The sequence below is a fragment of the Scardinius erythrophthalmus genome, assembly GCF_964197995.2.
Source record: "Scardinius erythrophthalmus genome assembly, chromosome: 18".
NCBI lineage: Eukaryota > Metazoa > Chordata > Actinopteri > Cypriniformes > Leuciscidae > Scardinius > Scardinius erythrophthalmus.
The window spans coordinates 37,973,821-37,994,804 of record NC_138238.1 but is presented as its reverse complement, the minus strand read 5'-3'; the positions used below and the strand labels follow the sequence as shown (position 1 = coordinate 37,994,804).

General features: G+C 38.1%; 1 protein-coding gene across 1 annotated transcript in view; it reads left to right on the top strand.

The window, feature by feature from the left end:
• slc39a11 (solute carrier family 39, member 11) overlaps positions 1 to 20,984 on the top strand; it is a 147,858-nt gene that overhangs the window by 95,648 nt on the left and 31,226 nt on the right. Inside the window, exon 6 of the mRNA XM_081392232.1 lies at positions 1 to 135. This exon is cut by the window's left edge and continues 33 nt beyond it. Coding sequence (XP_081248358.1) covers positions 1 to 135 — 135 coding nt within the window. The remainder of the gene's footprint in view (positions 136 to 20,984) is intronic.

Here is a 20,984-nt window from a genome sequence, read left to right as displayed (position 1 = left end):
GTCGGGGTCCCAACACCAGCCATACAGAGGAACAGGAAGTGAGTACGAAACCACAGGATCCGACAAGCCAATCAGGAAGCAGCTGGCGGCGAGTCGTTCTGCTGATCCTGGCCATCACCATTCACAACATTCCCGGTGAGTCTTTCCTCTCATCATTACTTACATTATTACTCAAGTCCACATGACCCTTTCTATATAACATTTTTTAAGGCAGTAAAGAATCATTGGTAACACTTTACTATAAGGTTCATTAGTTAATGTATTAACTAACATGAACTAACATTGAGGAATACATTTGAGTTACACTTTATTTTAAGGTGTCATTGTTACAGTGTAATTATATATTTAAGCACTGAGTAATATTAATTAACCACATGTGCTTACTATAGGGATAGGGTAGGATTAGGGTTTGGTTGAGGGTTAGTTGCATGTAATTATGCATAATTTACTGTTATTACTATGGTAAGTACATGAAACATATGTAACAAGGACACTGTATTGTTACAGTATTTATTAATCTTTGTTAATGTTGGTTAATAAAAATACAGCCGTTCATTGTTTGTTCATGTTAGTTCACAGTGCATTAACTAATGTTAACAAATTTGATTTTAATAACGTAATAGTAAATGTTGAAATTGATATGAACTAAGATTAATAAATGCTGAAGAAGTGCAGTTCATTCTTAGTTCATGTTAACTAATGATAACTAATGAACGTTATTGTGAAGTGTTTGCCGAATCATAAGTTATGTCTCTTTTTAATGATAGAAGATATACAATCCATCAATATTTATTTCAAGAGGAATATGTTTATTTAGGTTTTTTTTGTGTGCCGCTTTTCTTCCGGGTTTGAAGTCAACAGGGACTCACAGTTATTCATGAGCCTCTGTGGCCTAATCCTATGAGAAACCACTGTCTTATAATTATTCATATCTGCATGTGACCTTTTCCTACGAGAGGCGCTTCAAAGTGTGATTTAACACCATATTGAAACATGAGAAGCTTATGTTCCGTTGCACGGCGCAAAAATACAGGTGTTTCCTCGCAATGCTGACAGAGCGACAAAAATTAACATTAAATGTTTGATAATGCATGGTTGCTATTGAGCTTGCTAACTCCAGAGCGATACTGGTCACGACAGTAATGATAGAGAGAGCATGCGCTTTCTACAGTTCATCTGAGTTGTTTTACAGATATAAAGGTTACCAGTTTATTAAGCACCCCCGAAAAGGCATAAGGTGTGTATATATTTGTTCACTGTTAGTTGTATCGAGTGTTTGCTATAATTTGCTGTGTACTATGTTGATGATAAAGCAAGGGAGAGAGAGAGTTTATGGATAAGACTTTAATGTGCACTTCTTATACTGTGTTTATTCAGCTCTTACTGTGTGAAACGGACGCTTCATCTTTTGTGTGATGTACAATAAACTTCATAAAACTCATCAGTAAAGTTTTGTCCATAATTCGGATGGGGTCCGCTACAACAGGCTTGTAACAACAGGCGGCGGTGTGAACGTACAGTAATAGTGGATAAAAAGTATTATAACCGTAATTAAACTAAACTACTCTGTGGGCATTGTCTGACTCGGGTTTGATCTGAACACCATTACTGAGAGTTTCTGACATTTTCAGTGTGTGAGATTGCCCTGTGTTGTTGCCGGTATGAACTCTTGAAGCCCCACCCTTTTTTTGAAAGGGGGCGGGGAACAGCAGCTCATTTGCATTTAAAGGGACACACAAAAATTGCACCTTTTTCCCCAAAACGGAGATGGTCCTCACTGCAGAACATGAAATCCACGGGGAGGAGTCGGATCCAGATCCAACTCCTCCCACCTTACGTATACCTAAACCTACCCATCTCCACCCCTTAATCCCTAAACCCACCCCTAAACCTACCAATCTCCACCCCTTAATCCCTAAACCCACCCCTAAACCTACCAATCTCCACCCCTTATATCTGGATCCAGCTCCGCCCCCTGGATCTCGTGTACTGCATTGAGGTGCTACTGCCAAAAAGTGGCAATTTTAACATGCTATAAAAATGATCTGTGGTATTTTGTGCTAAAACTTCACATACACACACTTGGGGCATCAGAGACTTATTTAACTTGTAAAAACGGGTATAATATGTCCCCTTAAAAAAAAAAAAAACATTAAGAATGATCAGTTTTGATTTCATGCTGACTTTAATATTGGTCGTATCAAAATGAAATCTGCATTCAGAAAATGGAGAATGATTGTTTCTCGTTTCCCTCTCTCTGCTCAAAATGTGCTGGTTTTATGAAGTCTCTTGCCTCCAGCGCTTTTCATCTACTCTTTCTCCTTTGCATTTGTACCATGCTGCCTTTATTTTCCTCTTTATCACGAGCGCTTTCGGCAGCACTTGATCACGTCTCAATCGGCCAGGCGTCCCTCGGATCTGTTTGTTAATCATTCCAGCGCTGATCTCTTTCTTCGTTCCTGAGCGACGAGCAGCATGAGTGAGGTGAATATAGATGACAGGTATGAGCTCTGACGGCAGTCTGTGTGTGTGTGTGTGTGTGTGTGTGTGTGTGTGTTCATACTATGACCCCAGCTGTCCTCAATGTCCCATCTAAAACCCCTAAAATCAGGCACATTCTCTCAGAAGTCTTGACTGCCGATGGACAGCCTCAGGAAAACCACCAGCTGTGAATTCAAGAGTGTGTTTTGAGTCAATATGTGAAAGACATCAGATGTTTTCCTCACTAAATTACACAGTGACTCATTGCTTGTTCTTTTCAGCCTGAATTAGATTTTTTGAGCTTTCCAGCAGACTCTTCAATAAATGGACAAGCATTTTTCAGAATGAATCGTCAGAATGAGACGAGATCAATAGAGCGCCGTGGTTAAGAGGAAGGTATGGGGTTTGTTCACCCAGAAATGAAAGTTCTGTCAGTAATTACTCTCCCTCATGTTGTTCCAACCCTGTAAGACTTTCGTTCATCTTCAGAACACAAATTAAGATATTTTTGGTTAAATCTGAGAGCTGGATCACTCCTCTATAGGCTTCTAGGTAATTGAAACTTGCCGGCCCAGAAAGTTAGTAAAGACAATGTTTAAAATAGTCCAAGTGACTACAGTGGCTCAACCTTAAGTTTATCAAGCGACGAGAATACTTTCTGTGCGCAAAAACAACTAAAATAACGACTTTATTCAACTATTAATTTTCTTCTGTGTTCCTCTGAGTGAGTTCACGTAGTGTAACAGCGCAGCGCTTCTGGGTTATACGTCAGAACGGAGGCTCGCTATTGGCCAGCATCACACGCATCACACACATGACCAGCGTCGTCCAATAGGGAACCTACGTTCTGACGGAGAACCCAGAAGCGCTGCGCTGTTACACTCCGTGATTTCTGAAGGATCATGTGACACTGAAGACTGGAGTAATGATGCTGAAAATTCAGCTTTGATCACAGGAGTAAATTACATTTAACTATAAATCCACATAGAAAACAGTTATTCCAAATTATAATAATATTGCACAATATTCTTGATTTTACTTTATTTTTAATCAAATTAATGCAGCCTGGAAAAGCAGAAGATATTTCTTTCAAAAACATGAAAAAAAATCATACCAACCCCAAACTTTTGAACGGTATATGCATTATTAATATTTAAAAATTAATATCTAATAATTTCATAAGTGTTTTGTCTTATATACACTTTTACAATTTATATTATATTTTGCTATATCACGAATTTGAATGAAATATACAGGAATTCAATTCAAATTAATGAACTGAACAGAAACAAAATAAATAATAATAATTGATTTTTGCCGAACCCTGGCGTCTGCAAGCTGAGGTTCAGAAAGTGTCACCTGTCACGACATGTTATGCTGCTTTCCCCTCATTACTGTGGCTCATTTTCACCTTTTCACTATTCACAGCCTTGTCTATCCGGGTCTGTCATTGAGGGCGAGCGGTCTCGGTTACAGCACGGATCAGTTCAGTGTCTCTGTGCCGTTGCATTCGGTTCCTCTCATGACATGATGATGAGTTGACCTTTTCCCCTCCGCTCTCTGATGATCTAAAGTGCTGTTGGCCGATTTGATAAGGTCAGTGTGATAGAAGCACGAATCGTTTTTGTACCTTTACGTCCCTTCATTTGGCACCGTAGCTTCAGAAAATTCCCCCAAAAAGGTGTCAAAAGCATAGTTAGTTCTCTTGAGTGACATTAGCAGTGCATTAGAGCTTTTTGAAAGGTTAAAATGTAATGGCCTGCACTTTATTTTTCTTTTTTTACTGTCCACACTTACATTAGTATAGAGACTTGACCTATAAACCTAAAAGTCTAAAACCTCAGTTGATCTGTTCACTTCTACAAAAGGCCATATATGAATATCCATGCTGGCGTCCCACAGCATCATTAGGATTTCATGCATTTTAAAAGCCATTGGAAAGGCAGCTTGACTCATTCTGGATGTTTATTTCCACAGTGTGCAGCCTCAAAATTGCAGGACGTATGTCTTAGCAAAGTCAGTAAATGAACCATCAATGAACATCAGTTTAAATGCGTTCTCTCTGTTGTCAGCGGACAGTTTTCATTGTAGTCCACGGTTTTAAAGTGCTTTAATGCAATTTATTGCAATTTTCTTCTCTGAAAGATGATTCTGACTGGAATTGCCTGTGCATTTTCATTCAGCATCTAGGACTGGTGCTCAAGAGACTACAAAGGAAAGTATATAAAAACGTACACCAGTCACTGTGGCTATACAGCCAAAATAAAAATAGGCAAATGTAAAAAGCATCCATTTTTTTGTTTACTTGATTAGCCTTTCATTTTTTTATTTTTTTATTAAGAGAATCAAATATTATCATCATCCTCAATCAATCATAATCTCTCAATCATCATTGTATTGCATTACATTATGTTTTAAAGCTTTGATTATGAAATTAAGCATTTAAATATCAACTTACTAAGACAAAGATATTATTGGCAGATACTGACATTACATGCATCTGAATTTCATCACTTTTTGTCCATATAAATATCAGCATCTGCAGCAAATTACATATTTTTGCTCAGTTTGAGCTGTTTTTTCCTCCATTTTTGTATTATATAAGCCATAAAGCCTGATGACAAACAACATAAAATACATATAATACTTTAATAACTGCATTTAAATAAGTTGAAGTTATCTTGCGGCCCTCCTGGTGTTTTACTTTACTTTACTTTCAGTTGAGAGCCAATTTCATCGAACGCTTCCTTAGACTTTGAAACTATTCCTTTAATAACATCAACATTACGACCCGTCGACCACGACTGAACCAGAGTTGACCACCCATTACTTTCTCCAATAAAGTGTTCAGTGTTCATGTCTTGTCAGCTTTGCAGCGTGTGTGAAAACAGCACATGAGCTGCTCACTACCTCCTTATTAGCAGGAGCTTTCATCTTCTGCTTTGTCACATCAAAGAAAGAAAGCACTCCAAAGAGAATGAAAAAGAGGAATCTGTCCTTGAAGGATCCTGGGATGTGCTATTAGGATCAGAAAGAGACGTTTGGAGGTTCTGGATGTCCGAGCTCTTCTAACCTCAGATCTTGTTTGTAAAGCCACAAGGTTTACTGACATGTTAATGAAGCTCTGAAAGTGCACTTTGGGGGAATATAACAACACATGTGGATTTACTGTTTTTGCTGGAGTCTGGATGTTTGATAAGGTTGAGTTGAGTGTTTCTGCTCTCTGATGGCACAGGCTCTGCTTGCCTGATTCCTCCGTTGGTTTCATTAGGTTTCTTTGCTGGTTCTTAAGCAGCGGTCAAACCCAGCAGGCTTTGTGGAGTCTCGCTGTTTCTTGCATCCTTTTCTGCTTGCTTTCTCTCCCAGAGGTCTGTTTTTCTACTGAAGCAAAGAGAACCTGCATTTAAGATTTATGTATTTGAATTGCATAGAAAATTTCCATCCATTTTGAATTACACAGTTTTAACATCAACTAATAAACTTGTTTGGTTCTTTTGGTTAGTTTGCTCTAAATGATACATTTAGTCCTGGTTTGCTTAGTGTTCATTTTTAACACCGAACCTAAAGATACAAAACAAATGTCTTCAATAAGTGCTGTATAACTATATGGACGAAACTTACCAAACCGCTCATTGCATGTTTGTACATGGTGTTTTTTACCAGCTGAGAATCACAAATCACATAAGCAAAGAGCTTATGAAATGTGTAAAAGAGTCAAAACGGCGCCAGTAATTCCTCCGTTACACACAAACGCAGATCTGCTGTGAGGAGACGCGGTTCTGACGCCTGAACTGAACTATAACGGGCAACATCTCGACTATCGCGATTCTGTGCTTTTTAGGGTCGCATCTTGTGACATCACATCCTGTTTTTGGATCATTTAGATGTCTTTGGTCCGTGTTGCCTTCATATTTCAGTCGAACCGCACCAGAGTTCGTTTGGAAGTGGACGAGACCCCCTGAAAAGGTTCGGTCTGTCTTGTTTTCCCGGTTTTGTGTTGTGGGACTTTTATTTTGAAGTGGATTTCCTGGTCTCCTTGTTTCAGTGTTTCATCCCCTGTCATTTGTTCCTGTTTCCGTTGTTTCCATTGCTGCGTTGTTTGTTCCCATAATTATCCTTGTTTGTTGCCATGGCTACCATTGTTTGTTTCTATGACGATTAATCATCTCCACCTGTCTCTTGTTATCTCCTCAGTTTATTTATTCCCCTGCTTTTCAGTCTTTGTTGGTCGTCGTTGACTTCATCAAAAGATATCGCTTAATATTATTTAATGGACCTGAAATAACATGAACTAACAATGAAATGTTGTATTATTATTAACCAACAAAAACAAAGATTAATAAATTCCGTAACAAATGTATTGCTCATTGTTAGTTAAAGTTGGCTAATGTATCAACATGAACTAATGGAACCGTATTGTAAAGTGTTACCAATCAAAATCCATCATATTTAGTTTATCCATTAACTCTGGAAATTTTATGTGCAATTAAATCTTAAACACAGGCTTTTTTTTTGTATTTTGATGTCCTAGTTATAGGCTACCATTAACTTGAGCCTTTTATTACCATTGCTACAATGGAGAAGACTGTTAAAACATCTGCAGACTTTTATTCACAGTGCAGAGGTCAAATGTCTGCGGAACTAAATTGCTAAATGTCACTGGACTGAAGACAGCAGAACACACACTGGTACGCGTCTGATGAGTGTGTTTTGTCTTCATCGAAGGCCTGCCGTAACCTCTGTCATCCTCTAAAGCTTCTTCTCTCAGGACGTAATTACAGTGTCTGCAGTGCAGCGCTCTGTTGATGTTCCTCATACAGTACGTTCTGTAAAAATGTGCAATTAATTCATCCTGAACCACTTACCGTACAGACTCCATTCAGACTAGATCAGTCTTGCGTGATTTTTGAAAATATCTAATTAGCTTAAAGGATTAGTTCACCTCAAAATAAAAATTTCCTGATAATTTACTCACCCTAATGCCATCCAAGTTGTTCATGTCTTTCTTTCTTCAGTGGAAAAGAAATTAAGTTTTTTGAGGAAAACATTTCAAGATTTTTCTCCATACAATGGACTTCAACGGTAACCAAATTGTTGAAGTCCAAATCAATGCCGTTTCAAAGGGCTCTGCACGATCCCAGCTGAGAGGAATAGGGTCTTATCTAGCGAAACGTTCGGTCATTTTCTAAAAAAAATAAAAATGTATATACTTTTTAACCACAATTGTTCGTCTTGTGCTGGTCTGCGACGCGTCAGGCATTATGTCATCACGTTGGAAATGTCACGCGTCACGTCATCTATCTAAGTTATTTGTCTGTGTACTTCGGTTCAAAAAGTAAGTGAAGGGGCGAAAAATGTCCTCTCATTTTCTCCTCCAACTTGAAATTGTCCAACAACTTTTTTAAAATTTATTATTATTATTATTATTATTATTATTATTTTTTGTGACCTTTCCAACGTGATGACGTAATACGCATGGCTCATCTCAGAGATGGTACAAGACGGGCATTTGTGGTTAAAAAGTAATTTATTTTTTTTATTTTTTGAAAATGACCGATCGTTTCACTAGATAAAACTTTATTCCTCAGCTGGGCTTGTGCAGAGCCCTTTGAAACTGCATTGATTTGGACTTCAACAATTTGGTTACCATTGAAGTCCATTGTGTGGGGAAAAATCCAGTAGCACCTCATTGCAGTACACAAGATCCAGGGGGCGGAGTTGGATCCAGATCTAAGGGGTGGAGATTGGTAGGTTTAGGGGTGGGTTTAGGGATCAGGGGGTGGAGATGGGCAGGTTTAGGTATATGTAAGGTGGGAGGAGTTGGATCTGGATCCAACTCCTCCCCCTGGATTTCGTGTTCTGCAGTGAGGACCATCTCGAAAAATCCTGAAATGTTTTCCTCAAAAAACTTAATTTCTTTTCCACTGAAGAAAGATAGACATGAACATCTTGGATGGCATTGGGGTGAGTAAATTATCAGGAAATTTTCATTTTGAGGTGAACTAATCCTTTAAAAATGCATTTAAATGTAACCAACAGCATTTTAACAGCTTTTACAATAAAACAAAAAATAATTTTGTTAGGGCTGGGCGGTATTTTGTTATCGTGACCGAAGCATAAAATGTCTATCGTTAGAGATTTTGATATATTGTGTAAATGGCAGTGTGTAAAATATAGCACTATTGACACTTCAGAATCATGAAATGCATAAATGAGAATATAAAGAGTGGGACATGCTTGATGTTAAAAAGAGATATAAGCACAATATAAAAAATAGTTACAAGTGCAATATATCCTGAAAAGGAACTCGTTAAAAAGTGTAAGCCACGTCTCTCAGCATGCGATCGCGAATTCTGTTCTCTTCCACGTCCTATTGTGCTTGAATGGTTGCAATTATGTCAAAATGTCCATCATGTGGAGAATTCATGTAAACACAACCGGTTATATCTTAAGTGAAAGTAAAGAGTTGGGTGTGAACCGTAATGATCCGTGTGTTTGGTCTTAAAGTGACAGCAGCCTAATAAACCTGCTGTTCTGTGCCATTAATGTGAAGCAAACAAGACAAAATTACTTTCTGCTCTTGACTGACTAGCTTTAATAAGAATACATTTATATTTAATTAATACAGTGAAGACTATGCATCATTTTATTCATTCAATTTCTGTGCTAATTCTAACTACATGTTAAATAAACCTATTGTACCTGAAAAACTTAATTGTTTAATTCATATTTTTGTTATATTCCATTTGTCCCATTTGCTTATTTTTTCTTATTTTTAATAACAGAAATGAGATAAAATAACACAAAATAACTATATCGTGATATATATCGTTATTTTGAAATAAAATTTCTCATCATGAAATAAGAATTTCTCACATGGAGTGTAGCAGGTAAAGACACGTTTGCCCCTCGAAGGCTGGCCGCTTATCCTGACTCTGTGCAGACTGATAGCAGCTGAAGTCAAGCACAGGAAAAAAAGTTCCACACTAACGTCACAAGTCATTTTCGGTGAGAGTGTCGAGTGGAACGGAGAGCAGCTGCAATCCTGCGAAACAGTCATATGTGGAGAATGTGTCTGAGAAGACCTAGACTACTTATGATGGCACATTTCAGGGTTTACCAATGCTTAAAGTCACCATAATATCTCCTGTTTTTTTTTTAATGCAATATTGCAGTTTTTATTAAAAATGATTTATCCATGCACATCATTATTGTTCCTGGTAATCTTGAATCAGAATAAGTTCCTCTTGCAGCATCTCTTCTCTTCTCTGATGATGTGGGCGGGGCATCCTGTCACTCACATGAGATCAGCCAATAGCAAACCACAACCATCCAATCAATTCCCCACAGACACAATCAAGCCCCGCCCACATTTGTTCTTGTTCAAGAAGCGTTTCAATCGGATATACATCACAATTAATAAGGAAGAAAAGATGAGCGCAACTTCCACTTCATGCCGACTTTAAAGTCCCCATGAAATCAAAATTGACCCTATTTACTTTGTTAGCGCATAATTACTAGTCTTGTGGTGAACAATTAATCCGTGCAAGAAAATATAAAAAAAAAAAAATTTTTACCATGGTAATCTTTAATCAAAATCTTAAAATGCCCCTCCCCTCTGCATTGGAGGACCTTCTCTGATGACGTAGGTTTGAGGAATTGGTTTGGGCAACGCTTAACCACTCCCCTCAAACCGTTAGTCTGTTATGAGCAGAGATGGAGAGGAGGAGCGCTAGAGTAAAACCCTGCCCTCTGTTCAATATTCCTTTTCACTGGGAAATACGTCATAACACTGGAGAAAAGTCGTTTGCAACTTCCGGTTCACGGGGACTTTAAAGCAAATAGTTTCACAATTAATTTTATAATGGGGTCACATACAGTATATTGGCTGTCAAACAAAGTTAAACACTATGGAAAGATATAAATAGTTAGCTTAAATGGGTCATTCCTGTTCTTCTTGTTGACTTTTTTCCACCTGAGTACACAACATGACATTTTCAGGGTCATTAAATTAAAGCTTTTCTATAAAATGGTAAAAAAAAAAAACATAAACCAACATAAAAACGTGAACCTGCCCATGTGTCATATTTTAAAAAGTTTTTTTTTGTTTAATTTTCTTGGACACTCTTCTGAATCATTTAACCGTTTCAGGTTTAGTGGATTTAAGTGGAGTTCAGTGTAGTCTCAGTGTTTCTGTGCGTCACTACTAGAGTGTGTTTCAGCTCTAAAGCCACTCACTTTTACATCCACTCATGTTAACTCTTCTTCATTCCACATCTATTCTTTGAGCAAGCTAATGTCTGCAGCAGTCACATGCTTCGTCCTGAACTAGAATTACGACAAGATTCAGATCTCAGGTTAAATGCATGCATGCATGAATGTCATCTCCCAAAATGCTCTCCGTTCTCTTTCTGCTGCATTCCATCAAGATCACAGCAGACTCAAGGGTTTGGGCTTTTTAATGTTTAAAATGAGTCTCTTCTGCTCACCAAGGCTGCATCTATTTGATCAAAATACAGTAAAAACAGTAATATTGTGAATTTGTGATATATTATTATAATGTAAAATAGCTGTTTTCTATGTAAATTTATGTTAAACTGTAATTTATTCCTGTGATCAAAGCTGAATTTTCAGCATCATTACTCTTCAGTGTCACATGATCCTCCAGAAATATCTAATATGATGATTGGTGGAAACTGATTTTTTTTTTTTTTTCAGGATTCTTTGATGAATAGAAAGTTCAAAAGAGCAGCATTTATTTAAAATTGAAGTCTAAATTTAAAATGATAAATACTTACTGCCAGGTTTGAATTTTTTCATTTTTTTTTTTCCTAAATTTTTTCACATGTAAAGTCTAAAAAATAACACGCATGTGATTCATTGACACAAGGCATGCGTTTTTCATATCCACACAGTTTTCTGAGAGAGCAGTGTGGGAATGATGTTGTCTAATAACATACATGAATCCATTGGCGTTCACTACATGCATAGACATTATTAGTTTAAGCATGAAGATCATAGGTGTGTGTGTGTGTGTGTGTCCTTTGGGAAAACACTGGGCTGATTTTCATATGTTGCCTGCAGTTTCATTAAGTAAAGTGCAATTGAACGCATGGAAAAACCTTGTGAAATATGGTCAGCATCATTACATTTGATTGGAGGTTTTGTTAGCACTGTGGGAATCTTACTGGGAATGTTCAATGCATCGAACAAAGCATAAAATACCTAATCTGAAGGCAAACAGATGGCCCTTTGAAAGGAAACCATCCCTGATTAAATGTATAGATTACACTCAGGAAAATAAAATTATAATTGTTCTTTTAGGAATGGGTGAAATTGCACTGGACCTCTCCTCTGTTCCCCATTGGTTTGTCGTCGGTGAGGAACACAGATGAAACGGTCATAAATTGGTCAGTTATTGTCAGTCATGTCTCTTGTGTATAATCAAGTGTGCTCTCTAATCTTCTAGTGCATGCATGAAGCCACTAGTATGACTGTGCATCCCACTACTCAATTAAACACAAATGCACACTTGAAATCCATAACAACTCCGGAAGTGTGTATTTGATTACCAGGCACTTTGTTATTGTGTTCAATGTGTGAAAGAGACGTTGTAATTCCTCATATTGATCTTGTCCATCAATTCCATCAGTCATGTATGACATGTGGCAGTGGGATATGACAACATTGTGACTGTAGTTTAATGTGCATTTGAAGGCATTACTTTAGAAGATCCAAAGTTCTCCTGCTGTCGGTGCTTTAGATTCATTTCAGGACTCCGTATGTCTGATGGGTGTGAGATTTTTGGGCTGTTTAGTGCCGCTGTGTTGTCATGCATCTTATGTGTCTTATATTAAATTTAATGTTTTTTTGTTTGTTTTTTGCATGCATTACATGCATTATTATTACATTAGATCTTTTTTACATAAATACACTGTTATCATTATAATCTGTATTTTTTGTAGAAAAAAGGGTAACACTTTATTTATGTCAGTGTCATTGTTTCATATATATGTTGTTACTATAGTAATAACAGTAAATTATGCATAATTATATGCAACTAACCCTAATCCTAACTCTATATAAGTACATGTAGTTAATTATTAATACTCAGTACTTAAATGTATAATTACACTATAACACGGACACCTTAAAGTGTAATAAAGTGTAACCAAAAAAAAGTTATATTTAATGTAAACAGTTTTTTTAGTAATTCGTATTTTTGTGTGTGATGAGGCTATAGTAAAAATATGGCAGCAGAACATATGTATATGTACAGTGAGGAAAATAAGTATTTGAACACCCTGCTATTTTGCAAGTTCTCCCACTTAGAAATCACAGAGAGGTCTGAAATTGTCATCGTAGGTGCATGTCCACTGTGAGACACATAATCTAAAAAAAAATGTCCAGAAATCACAATGTATGATTTTTTAACTATTTATTTGTGTGATACACCTGCAAATAAGTATTTGAACACCTGAGAAAATCAATGTTAATATTTGGTACAGTAGCCTTTGTTTGCAATTACAGAGGTCAAAGGTTTCCTGTAGTTTTTCACCAGGTTTGCACACACTGCAGGAGGGATTTTGGCCCACTCCTCCACACAGATCTTCTCTAGATCAGTCAGGTTTCTGGGCTGTCGCTGAGAAACACGGAGTTTGAGCTCCCTCCAAAGATTCTCTATTGGGTTTAGGTCTGGAGACTGGCTAGGCCACGCCAGAACCTTGATATGCTTCTTACAGAGCCACTCCTTGGTTATCCTGGCTGTGTGCTTCGGGTCATTAAGACCCAGCCTCGACCCATCTTCAATGCTCTAACTGAGGGAAGGAGGTTGTTCCCCAAAATCTCGCAATACATGGCCCCGGTCATCCTCTCCTTAAAGGGTCATTTCACCCGTGGAGACATGAATGTGTATTGAAAGTGGGTCATTTATGTAGAAGAAATGTGAAATTATTTTTGAATTTGGAGCTTTCTAGACTGAGAAAAGCCAGAAAATGTATTTTTGGCTTATGTGGATGAAAGACAACAACTCCCAGAATGCACTTGCTTCGCTGCCCTACAAGGCCACTCCCAAGCCACGCCTACCGGGAAGACAGCGCAGTTGAAAACAAAAACATCAAGGCAAGGCTAGGCTACGAGTGAGTCTCCGTGACGAGTTTGCCCAAAATGTCCGGGATTCGGCTTTTGCGTTCTACAGTCGCCATTCATCATGTTTACTGTGGCGAGCAGGACGAGGCTGAGGGGCGCGGGAGAACGGCGCGAGTGATTCAGTGATTACTGACGAGGACGACCGACACCTGTGAGGCACTGTTCTCGTATCTCGCACGGAGGAGCAGGTATTTTCTTAGCAATGGTAAAACACACATCAACCGATCACGCCACCGGCCTCGCGTCTTTCAACCGATCACACCACCGGCCTCGCGTCTTTCAACCGATCACACCACCGGCCTCGCGTCTTTCTCCCGCGGCGCTAGCCTCGTCCTGCTCCCTGTATTACTGTGATTACTGATGAGCGCGCCTGTGAGATGCACCGGTCTCATGGGCTATCTCTCACGGAGGTGCGGGTATTTTCTTAGCAATGTTAAAACGCAAATCAACTGATCACTTGTTTAGCATTCATGTAAACATTACATTCAGATTCACCAATCGGGGTGAATTCAGTTAGATTGAAACAAAAGGTGAGCATGTAAACAATGGATGGCGACCGCAGAAAGCAAAAGCTGAATCCCGGACATTTTTGTCGATCTCGACGGCCGGACATGTCCGGGAAATAGAGTATGGTAACCCCTACTACTCAGCTTTCTTCGTCCCTGTTTTCTGCAGGTTTCTGCCGTTGAAATCAAACGCACTCGCACTGATCTGTAATAGGTCTGTTAGCGCATTAGGTCCAACCCCCTATGGGCGGGTTTGAAAGGGTGGATCTAGTGCTTATAGTCTTAACAGAAATCCCCCCCTCATACACTTCCTCCTACAATGACGCAAAATGACGATTTTTGCGTCATTGTAGGAGGAAGTGTAAAGAGGTAAATACAGATTTCTCTCGTCTCGGGGGAAAATGAAAAAATGTTGCATGACCATTCAATAGTATGACTGGGTTTCTAATAATGCAAAGCTTAATGCAAATGGGTGAAGTGTCCCTTTAATACAGTGCAGTCGCCCTGTCCCATGTGCAGAAAAACACCCCCAAAGCATGATGCTACCACCCCCATGCTTCACAGTAGGGATGGTGTTCTTGGGATGGTACTCATCATTCTTCTTCCTCCAAACACGTTTAGTGGAATTATGACCAAAAAGTTCTATTTTGGCCTCATCTGACCACATGACTTTCTCCCATGACTCCTCTGGATCATCCAAATGGTCATTGGCAAACTTAAGACGGGCCTTGACATGTGCTGGTTTAAGCAGGGGAACCTTCCGTGCCATGGATGATTTCAAACCATGACGTCTTAGTGTATTACCAACAGTAACCTTGGAAACGGTGATCCCAGCTCTTTTCAGGTCATTGACCAGCTCCTCCCGTGTAGTTCTGGGCTGATTTCTCACCTTTCTTAGGATCATTGAGACCCCACGAGGTGAGATCTTGCATGGAGCCCCAGTCCGAGAGAGATTGACAGTCATGTTTAGCTTCTTCCATTTTCTAATGATTGCTCCAACAGTGGACCTTTTTTCACCAAGCTGCTTGGCAATTTCCCCGTAGCCCTTTCCAGCCTTGTGGAGGTGTACAATTTTGTCTCTAGTGTCTTTGGACAGCTCTTTGGTCTTTGGCCATGTTAGTAGTTGGATTCTTACTGATTGTATGGGGTGGACAGGTGTCTTTATGCAGCTAACGACCTCAAACAGGTGCATCTAATTTAGGATAATAAATGGAGTGGAGGTGGACATTTTAAAGGCAGACTAACAGGCCTTTGAGGGTCAGAATTCTAGCTGATTGACAGGTGTTCAAATACTTATTTGCAGCTGTATCATACAAATAAATAGTTAAAAAATCATATATTGTGATTTCTGGATTTTTTTTTTTAAGATTATGTCTCTCACAGTGGACATGCACCTACAATGACAATTTCAGACCCCTCCATGATTTCCAAGTGGGAGAACTTGCAAAATAGCAGGGTGTTCAAATACTTATTTTCCTCACTGTATATATATATATATATATATATATATATATATATATATATATATATATATATATATATATATATATATATATATATATATATATATTATTATTATTAATATTATTATTATTATTATTATTATTGTTATTGTTATTATTATTTTTTTTTTTTTTTCTGGGTTCTGGGCTCCCATCACAATAAATTAACCAAAAGAAATATAAAAATGTCACAAAAAAAGCATACAGAGACACTTGTATCTTCATCTGCAGTGCACAGATTTGTTAAAAGGCATTTTTAATAATTCATCTTAAGATTTTAAACCTTAATGCTTACTCATAATTCTATTATAATCACTGCCCTCATTAGATGTCATAATGTTTTTTTTTTATGACAATAATTCAACATGGATGATGAAAGTGATGATGCACATATTTTACATAATCTTTAATTGCATTGAACAGATGTGTAACTCAAAATACTAATTTATATGTTATATACTTTTTATACTCCTGATTTATGCCTAGAGTTAAATATTTCATCGTTATAGTAGTAATAATATATTTTTAGGGCTGTGCAATTCATTTGCAAAATTATTACTGCACTCCAATACGTTCCTTTCCTTTCCAGCGGTGCGCTTTCACTCATCAAAAGCCCAAACTTAGCAAGCAATTCAGTAGAATAATGTAAAGTGACTTTTGTAAAAAGGGATGTGCTTAATATTAAAGTTACTAAAGCACGAAAGAGTCTTTCTTGACACGGATAAGCAAAGTGAACTTTGAGCTTTGAACTTTGACATAAGGACATCTAAAATATTTTGGATACCAGGTACATTTTTTACAATTCTAAAAAAACAATTTCGACGAATACTAGGCTATCTAATGTAATAATCTAATAAAGTATTTTAAAAAAAAGTCCTCAAAAAAGTCAGTAATTCAAAAAAAAAAAGCAAAGTACAAACAATAGGACAAATACATTAGATTTTTCTTAGTCTTTAAGTATTCAGCTAACAGCCTACTACACAAATTGAATAGTGTTATGTAAAATAAAACAGAATAGTCTTCACTGTTTAAAGCTATAAAAGTCAGTAAGTCAAGTGATTTTTCTTTTTGTATTTTGTTTCAGTAATGACACAGAAAGCAGGTTTATTAGGCTGCTGTCCCTTTAAGACAGAATGCATGGATCCAATATACTGATACACAGTCCATTTTCTCTCAACTGTTTATGTTCACTTTAGACATGATCGACTGGATTAATACTCGCCAAGCCCGGCATTTTGAGCATATTTTTGTGTATTTTACCATTTAGACAAACACCTGAAGCTCAAAGTTCACTTTGCTTATCCGTGTCAAGAAAGACTCTTTCGTGCTTTAGTAACTTTAATATCAAGCACATCCCTTTTTACAAAAGTCACTTTTTACATTATTTTACTGGATTGCTTGCTAAGTTTGGCCTTTTGATGAGTGAAAGCGCACCGCTGGAAAGGAAAGGAACGGATTGGAGTGCAGTAATAATTTTGCAAATGAATTTCACAGCCCTAAAAAGATGTTATTACTACTATAACAAGATGAAATATTTAACTCTAGGCATAAATCAGGAGTATAAAAAGTATATAACATATAAATTAGTATTTTGAGTTACACATCTGTTCAATGCAATTAAAGATTATGTAAAATATGTGCATCATCACTTTCATTAGGCATACAAATGCCTTTTAACAAATCTGTGCACTGCAGATGAAGATACAAGTGTCTCTGTATGCTTTTTTTGTGACATTTGTATATTTCTTTTGGTTAATTTATTTTGATGGGAGCCCAGAGACCCCGAGGCAAAGAAATGAAGCACAATTTGTCCATTAATGATGTGCATGACTCATTTATTTAAATAAATTAAACATCAAGACTGTGTTGCATCACTTTTGTCTGACAAATCTCAGAGAGCAGGACAAGATCTGTGGAATGAGATATGCCATCATATTATATTAAACACAAATATTGCAGACATGCATCCAGCCTCAGATGTTGATAAATACACTGCGATATTGAAATCTGCATTAGATATTTCAAATTAGAGTTATTCATCTTGCCTTTTAAAGAGGCCATATTAAGTCCTTTTTCAAAGTCTTGAGTTGTTTTTTGGGCTCTACTAGAATAGGTTTTCATTCTTGAATGTTAAAAAAAACACACATATTTGACATTGTGGCATCTCCTCTCAATCTGTCAGAACTGATCTGAGGTGTGTTTCCTGAAACCATTGTTCAAGCATCGCTTTGTGTGTTTGGAACGACTGATCTCGACCTGTGGTTAGAAGCCTAGTTTCTAAGCAAGCTTACATTCAGTACAATCTATATATTTTATTTCTATTATATACAAATGTCATTTACGTCTTTTAGTTTGTCAAGAGATTTAAAGTGTCGTTTTTGAAGAGTACGCATGTGTGAACGTGTTCTAGTGCGTAAGAACGAGCCTATGATTTAATCTGGAAATAAAGCAAAATAACTGAGAAAAATGAGAAATAGTCGTCAGATGTCATGTCAGTAATTTATAGCAAAACTTCTCGCATTAATTCGATCTCAAACAGATTCATTAAAATAAGTTATTACTCCACCACCTACGTGACATCATTAACATGGTTGAACGACAAATTTGCGACATTACGGTTTCGGGAAACAGTCGTGACTAGCTAGTTGATTTCTTCAACGATGCATCTTATATTGTAGTGAAGCAGCGAGTTACGGCGTTGTACGGAAACACACTCCTGTTTACCTCCTGTCTCTATGAAGCCCCTCCTTCTGAAAAGCACACTGTGCTCTGATTGGTCGGTTGGAGCAGTGTGTTGTGATTGGTCGAGCGCTTCGAGTGTGTTTGGGAAATGTCCCGCCCTTACCATAACCGCCAGTTTAACACACTACTAACTAACTCAACCAGGCCCCGCCCCTTTATTCTGCGTATGAATTATTTAAATGAGGAATACTGTGAAGTGTTCATTACCGGAAGAAACTCAAGACTACAATGGAGGCGTTTCAGGAGTTCAGAAACACTGACACTGATATAGAGAAGAACTCCCGCTGGAGGGACTTTTCATGCTCAAACTTTTGCATCTAAAAAAAAAAAGCATAACTAAATATTTATTTTTAAGTGAAGGACGCTAACATTTCAGATCAAGTGAAGGAGATTTGCGGCTCTTGTATAGGTGTTATTTGGACGGAGAGACTTAAGATGCCCTCATTTCTCTGTTGTAAAGAGTGATGTTCTGAGGGAAGATCATGTTTTATGGATGGAGGTGGAGTGTGGATCTCTGTGCTGGAGAAGCTTGAGGGGACACTTGTAATGAATCTCTTGATGTGATTACACTGCATGTACCGTGCCACAATACGTCTCAGCTTTAGTCTCACATGCATTTCAAGCATTTCAAAGCAGAGCTGTTGCTGTGGTTAGCATGCAGATGTAGCATGAGTTGATGTGTGTTCACCTGCAGTGTTATAACCGTCTCATATTTTTAATGCAAAACAAAGTTATACAACGCAATAAAGGGGGATTCAGTTTGCCCAATAGCTGTTTAAGAATGAAAGATGCTCACCAAATGAATTAACTCTATCTTTTTTATATTCCCATGCAAACAAAAATAATTGTCAACACCCAAAAAGTAAATACAAGAAAAAGAAAATCAACTTTGTGGTGCTTAACAGGAATTGGTCATTAGGTTGCACAATTCAATAAATTGAAAGTTGATGTGTGCAAGTCTTATCTGATGGTATAGTTCATCAAACAATGTCTAAAGTTGATGAATAATCCAACCATTTGCAATGAATTCACTCCAAACGATAACAGTTCTCATGCATCAGACTCTTCCAAATCAGGAACAGTCATAAGTAAGCCAAACGCCCCAAGCTTACATCCCTCTGGGCTTTAAATCCATATTTAGTTCGCAACATGCAGTGTTACAGTCACCGATAAAGAGTCCTTCTAAAATACATACAAATAAACTGCATCAAACTTCTTAGCAACAAACATCATCATCAAGGCATACTTTAAAATAACAGGAAAGAAAACAAATCCTTACTTTAAAGGGATACTTCAGGATTTAGCATTAAGCTTTGTATTAGTAGAAAATCTGTAGTATTTTCGAATTACCATGCTTTCCACCCTCATATCCCTCTGAGACAAGAGATTTCTATATTTTTTGTCTGGAAAAAATCCTCCGATGACGCAAAAATCATCATTTTGCATCATCAGAGGATTTTTTGGTTGGAGGCTAAAGACTACAGCCAGTAGGAGGAGCTGTCCTGCATGTGTTCAACCCGCCCATAGAGGGTGGGATCTCACTCACAGAATGTACACACTGTCAGCCGTCTTTCTTTGGAAGCTAAGCTAGCAGGCTCTTGTTCTGTGGAGAAAGCTGAGTAGTAGGAGAAAGCTGAGTAGTAGGGGTTACCATCTTCCTTTTCCCGGACATGTCCGGCCATCGAGATCGTCCAAAATGTCCGGGATTCGGCTTTTGCTTTCTGCAGTCGCCATTCATTGTTTACATGCACACCTTTTGTTTCAATCTAACTGAATTCATTCCGATTGGTGAATCTTAATGTAGTGTTTACATAAACACTAAACAAGTGATCGGTTGATGTGTGTTTTAACATTGCTAATTCCCGCTCCTCCATGAGAGATACGAGACTGGCGCGTCTCAGTTATCACGCCACCGGCCTCGCGCCGTTCTCCCGCGGCCGTCAGCCTCGTCCTGCTCACCACAGTAAACATGATGAATGGCGACTGTAGAACGCAAAAGCCGAATCCCGGACATTTTGGGTGATCTCGAAATCCCGGGCAAACTCGTCACGGAGACTCACTAGTAGCCTAGCCTTGTTGTTTTCAACTGCGCTCTCTTACCGGTAGGCGTGGCCTCCTAGGGCAGCGAAGCAAGTGCATTCTGGGAGTTGTTGTCTTTCATCCACATAAGCCATAAATACATTTTCTAGCTTTTCTCAGTCTAGAAAGCTCCAAATTCAAAAATAATTTCACATTTTTCTACATAAATGACCCATTTTAAATACACATTCATCTTTCCAGAGGTGAAGTATCCTTTTAAGTTGAGCTTTAAATGGAATATTTCCCAACCAGGACATATGCAGGTAAGCTATGCTTTCCACCACTGCTGTTCTGCTAACTTCTACAATAGTGATGGGTCGGTCATGAACGATTTGTTCGTTTTGAACGGATGACTCGGGACTACCGAGTTGCCTCAGAGAGTGATTCGTTCTTTTTGCATTGATTGCGCATGCGCAACATCCTATGGATTCTGTACTGGAAACAGAAATGATTAGTTCATCTCTTGAGTCTTCGGGTCCGAGTCTTTCGTTCTTCCCGTCAGTCCCATAGAGGCTATGCTGTCGGT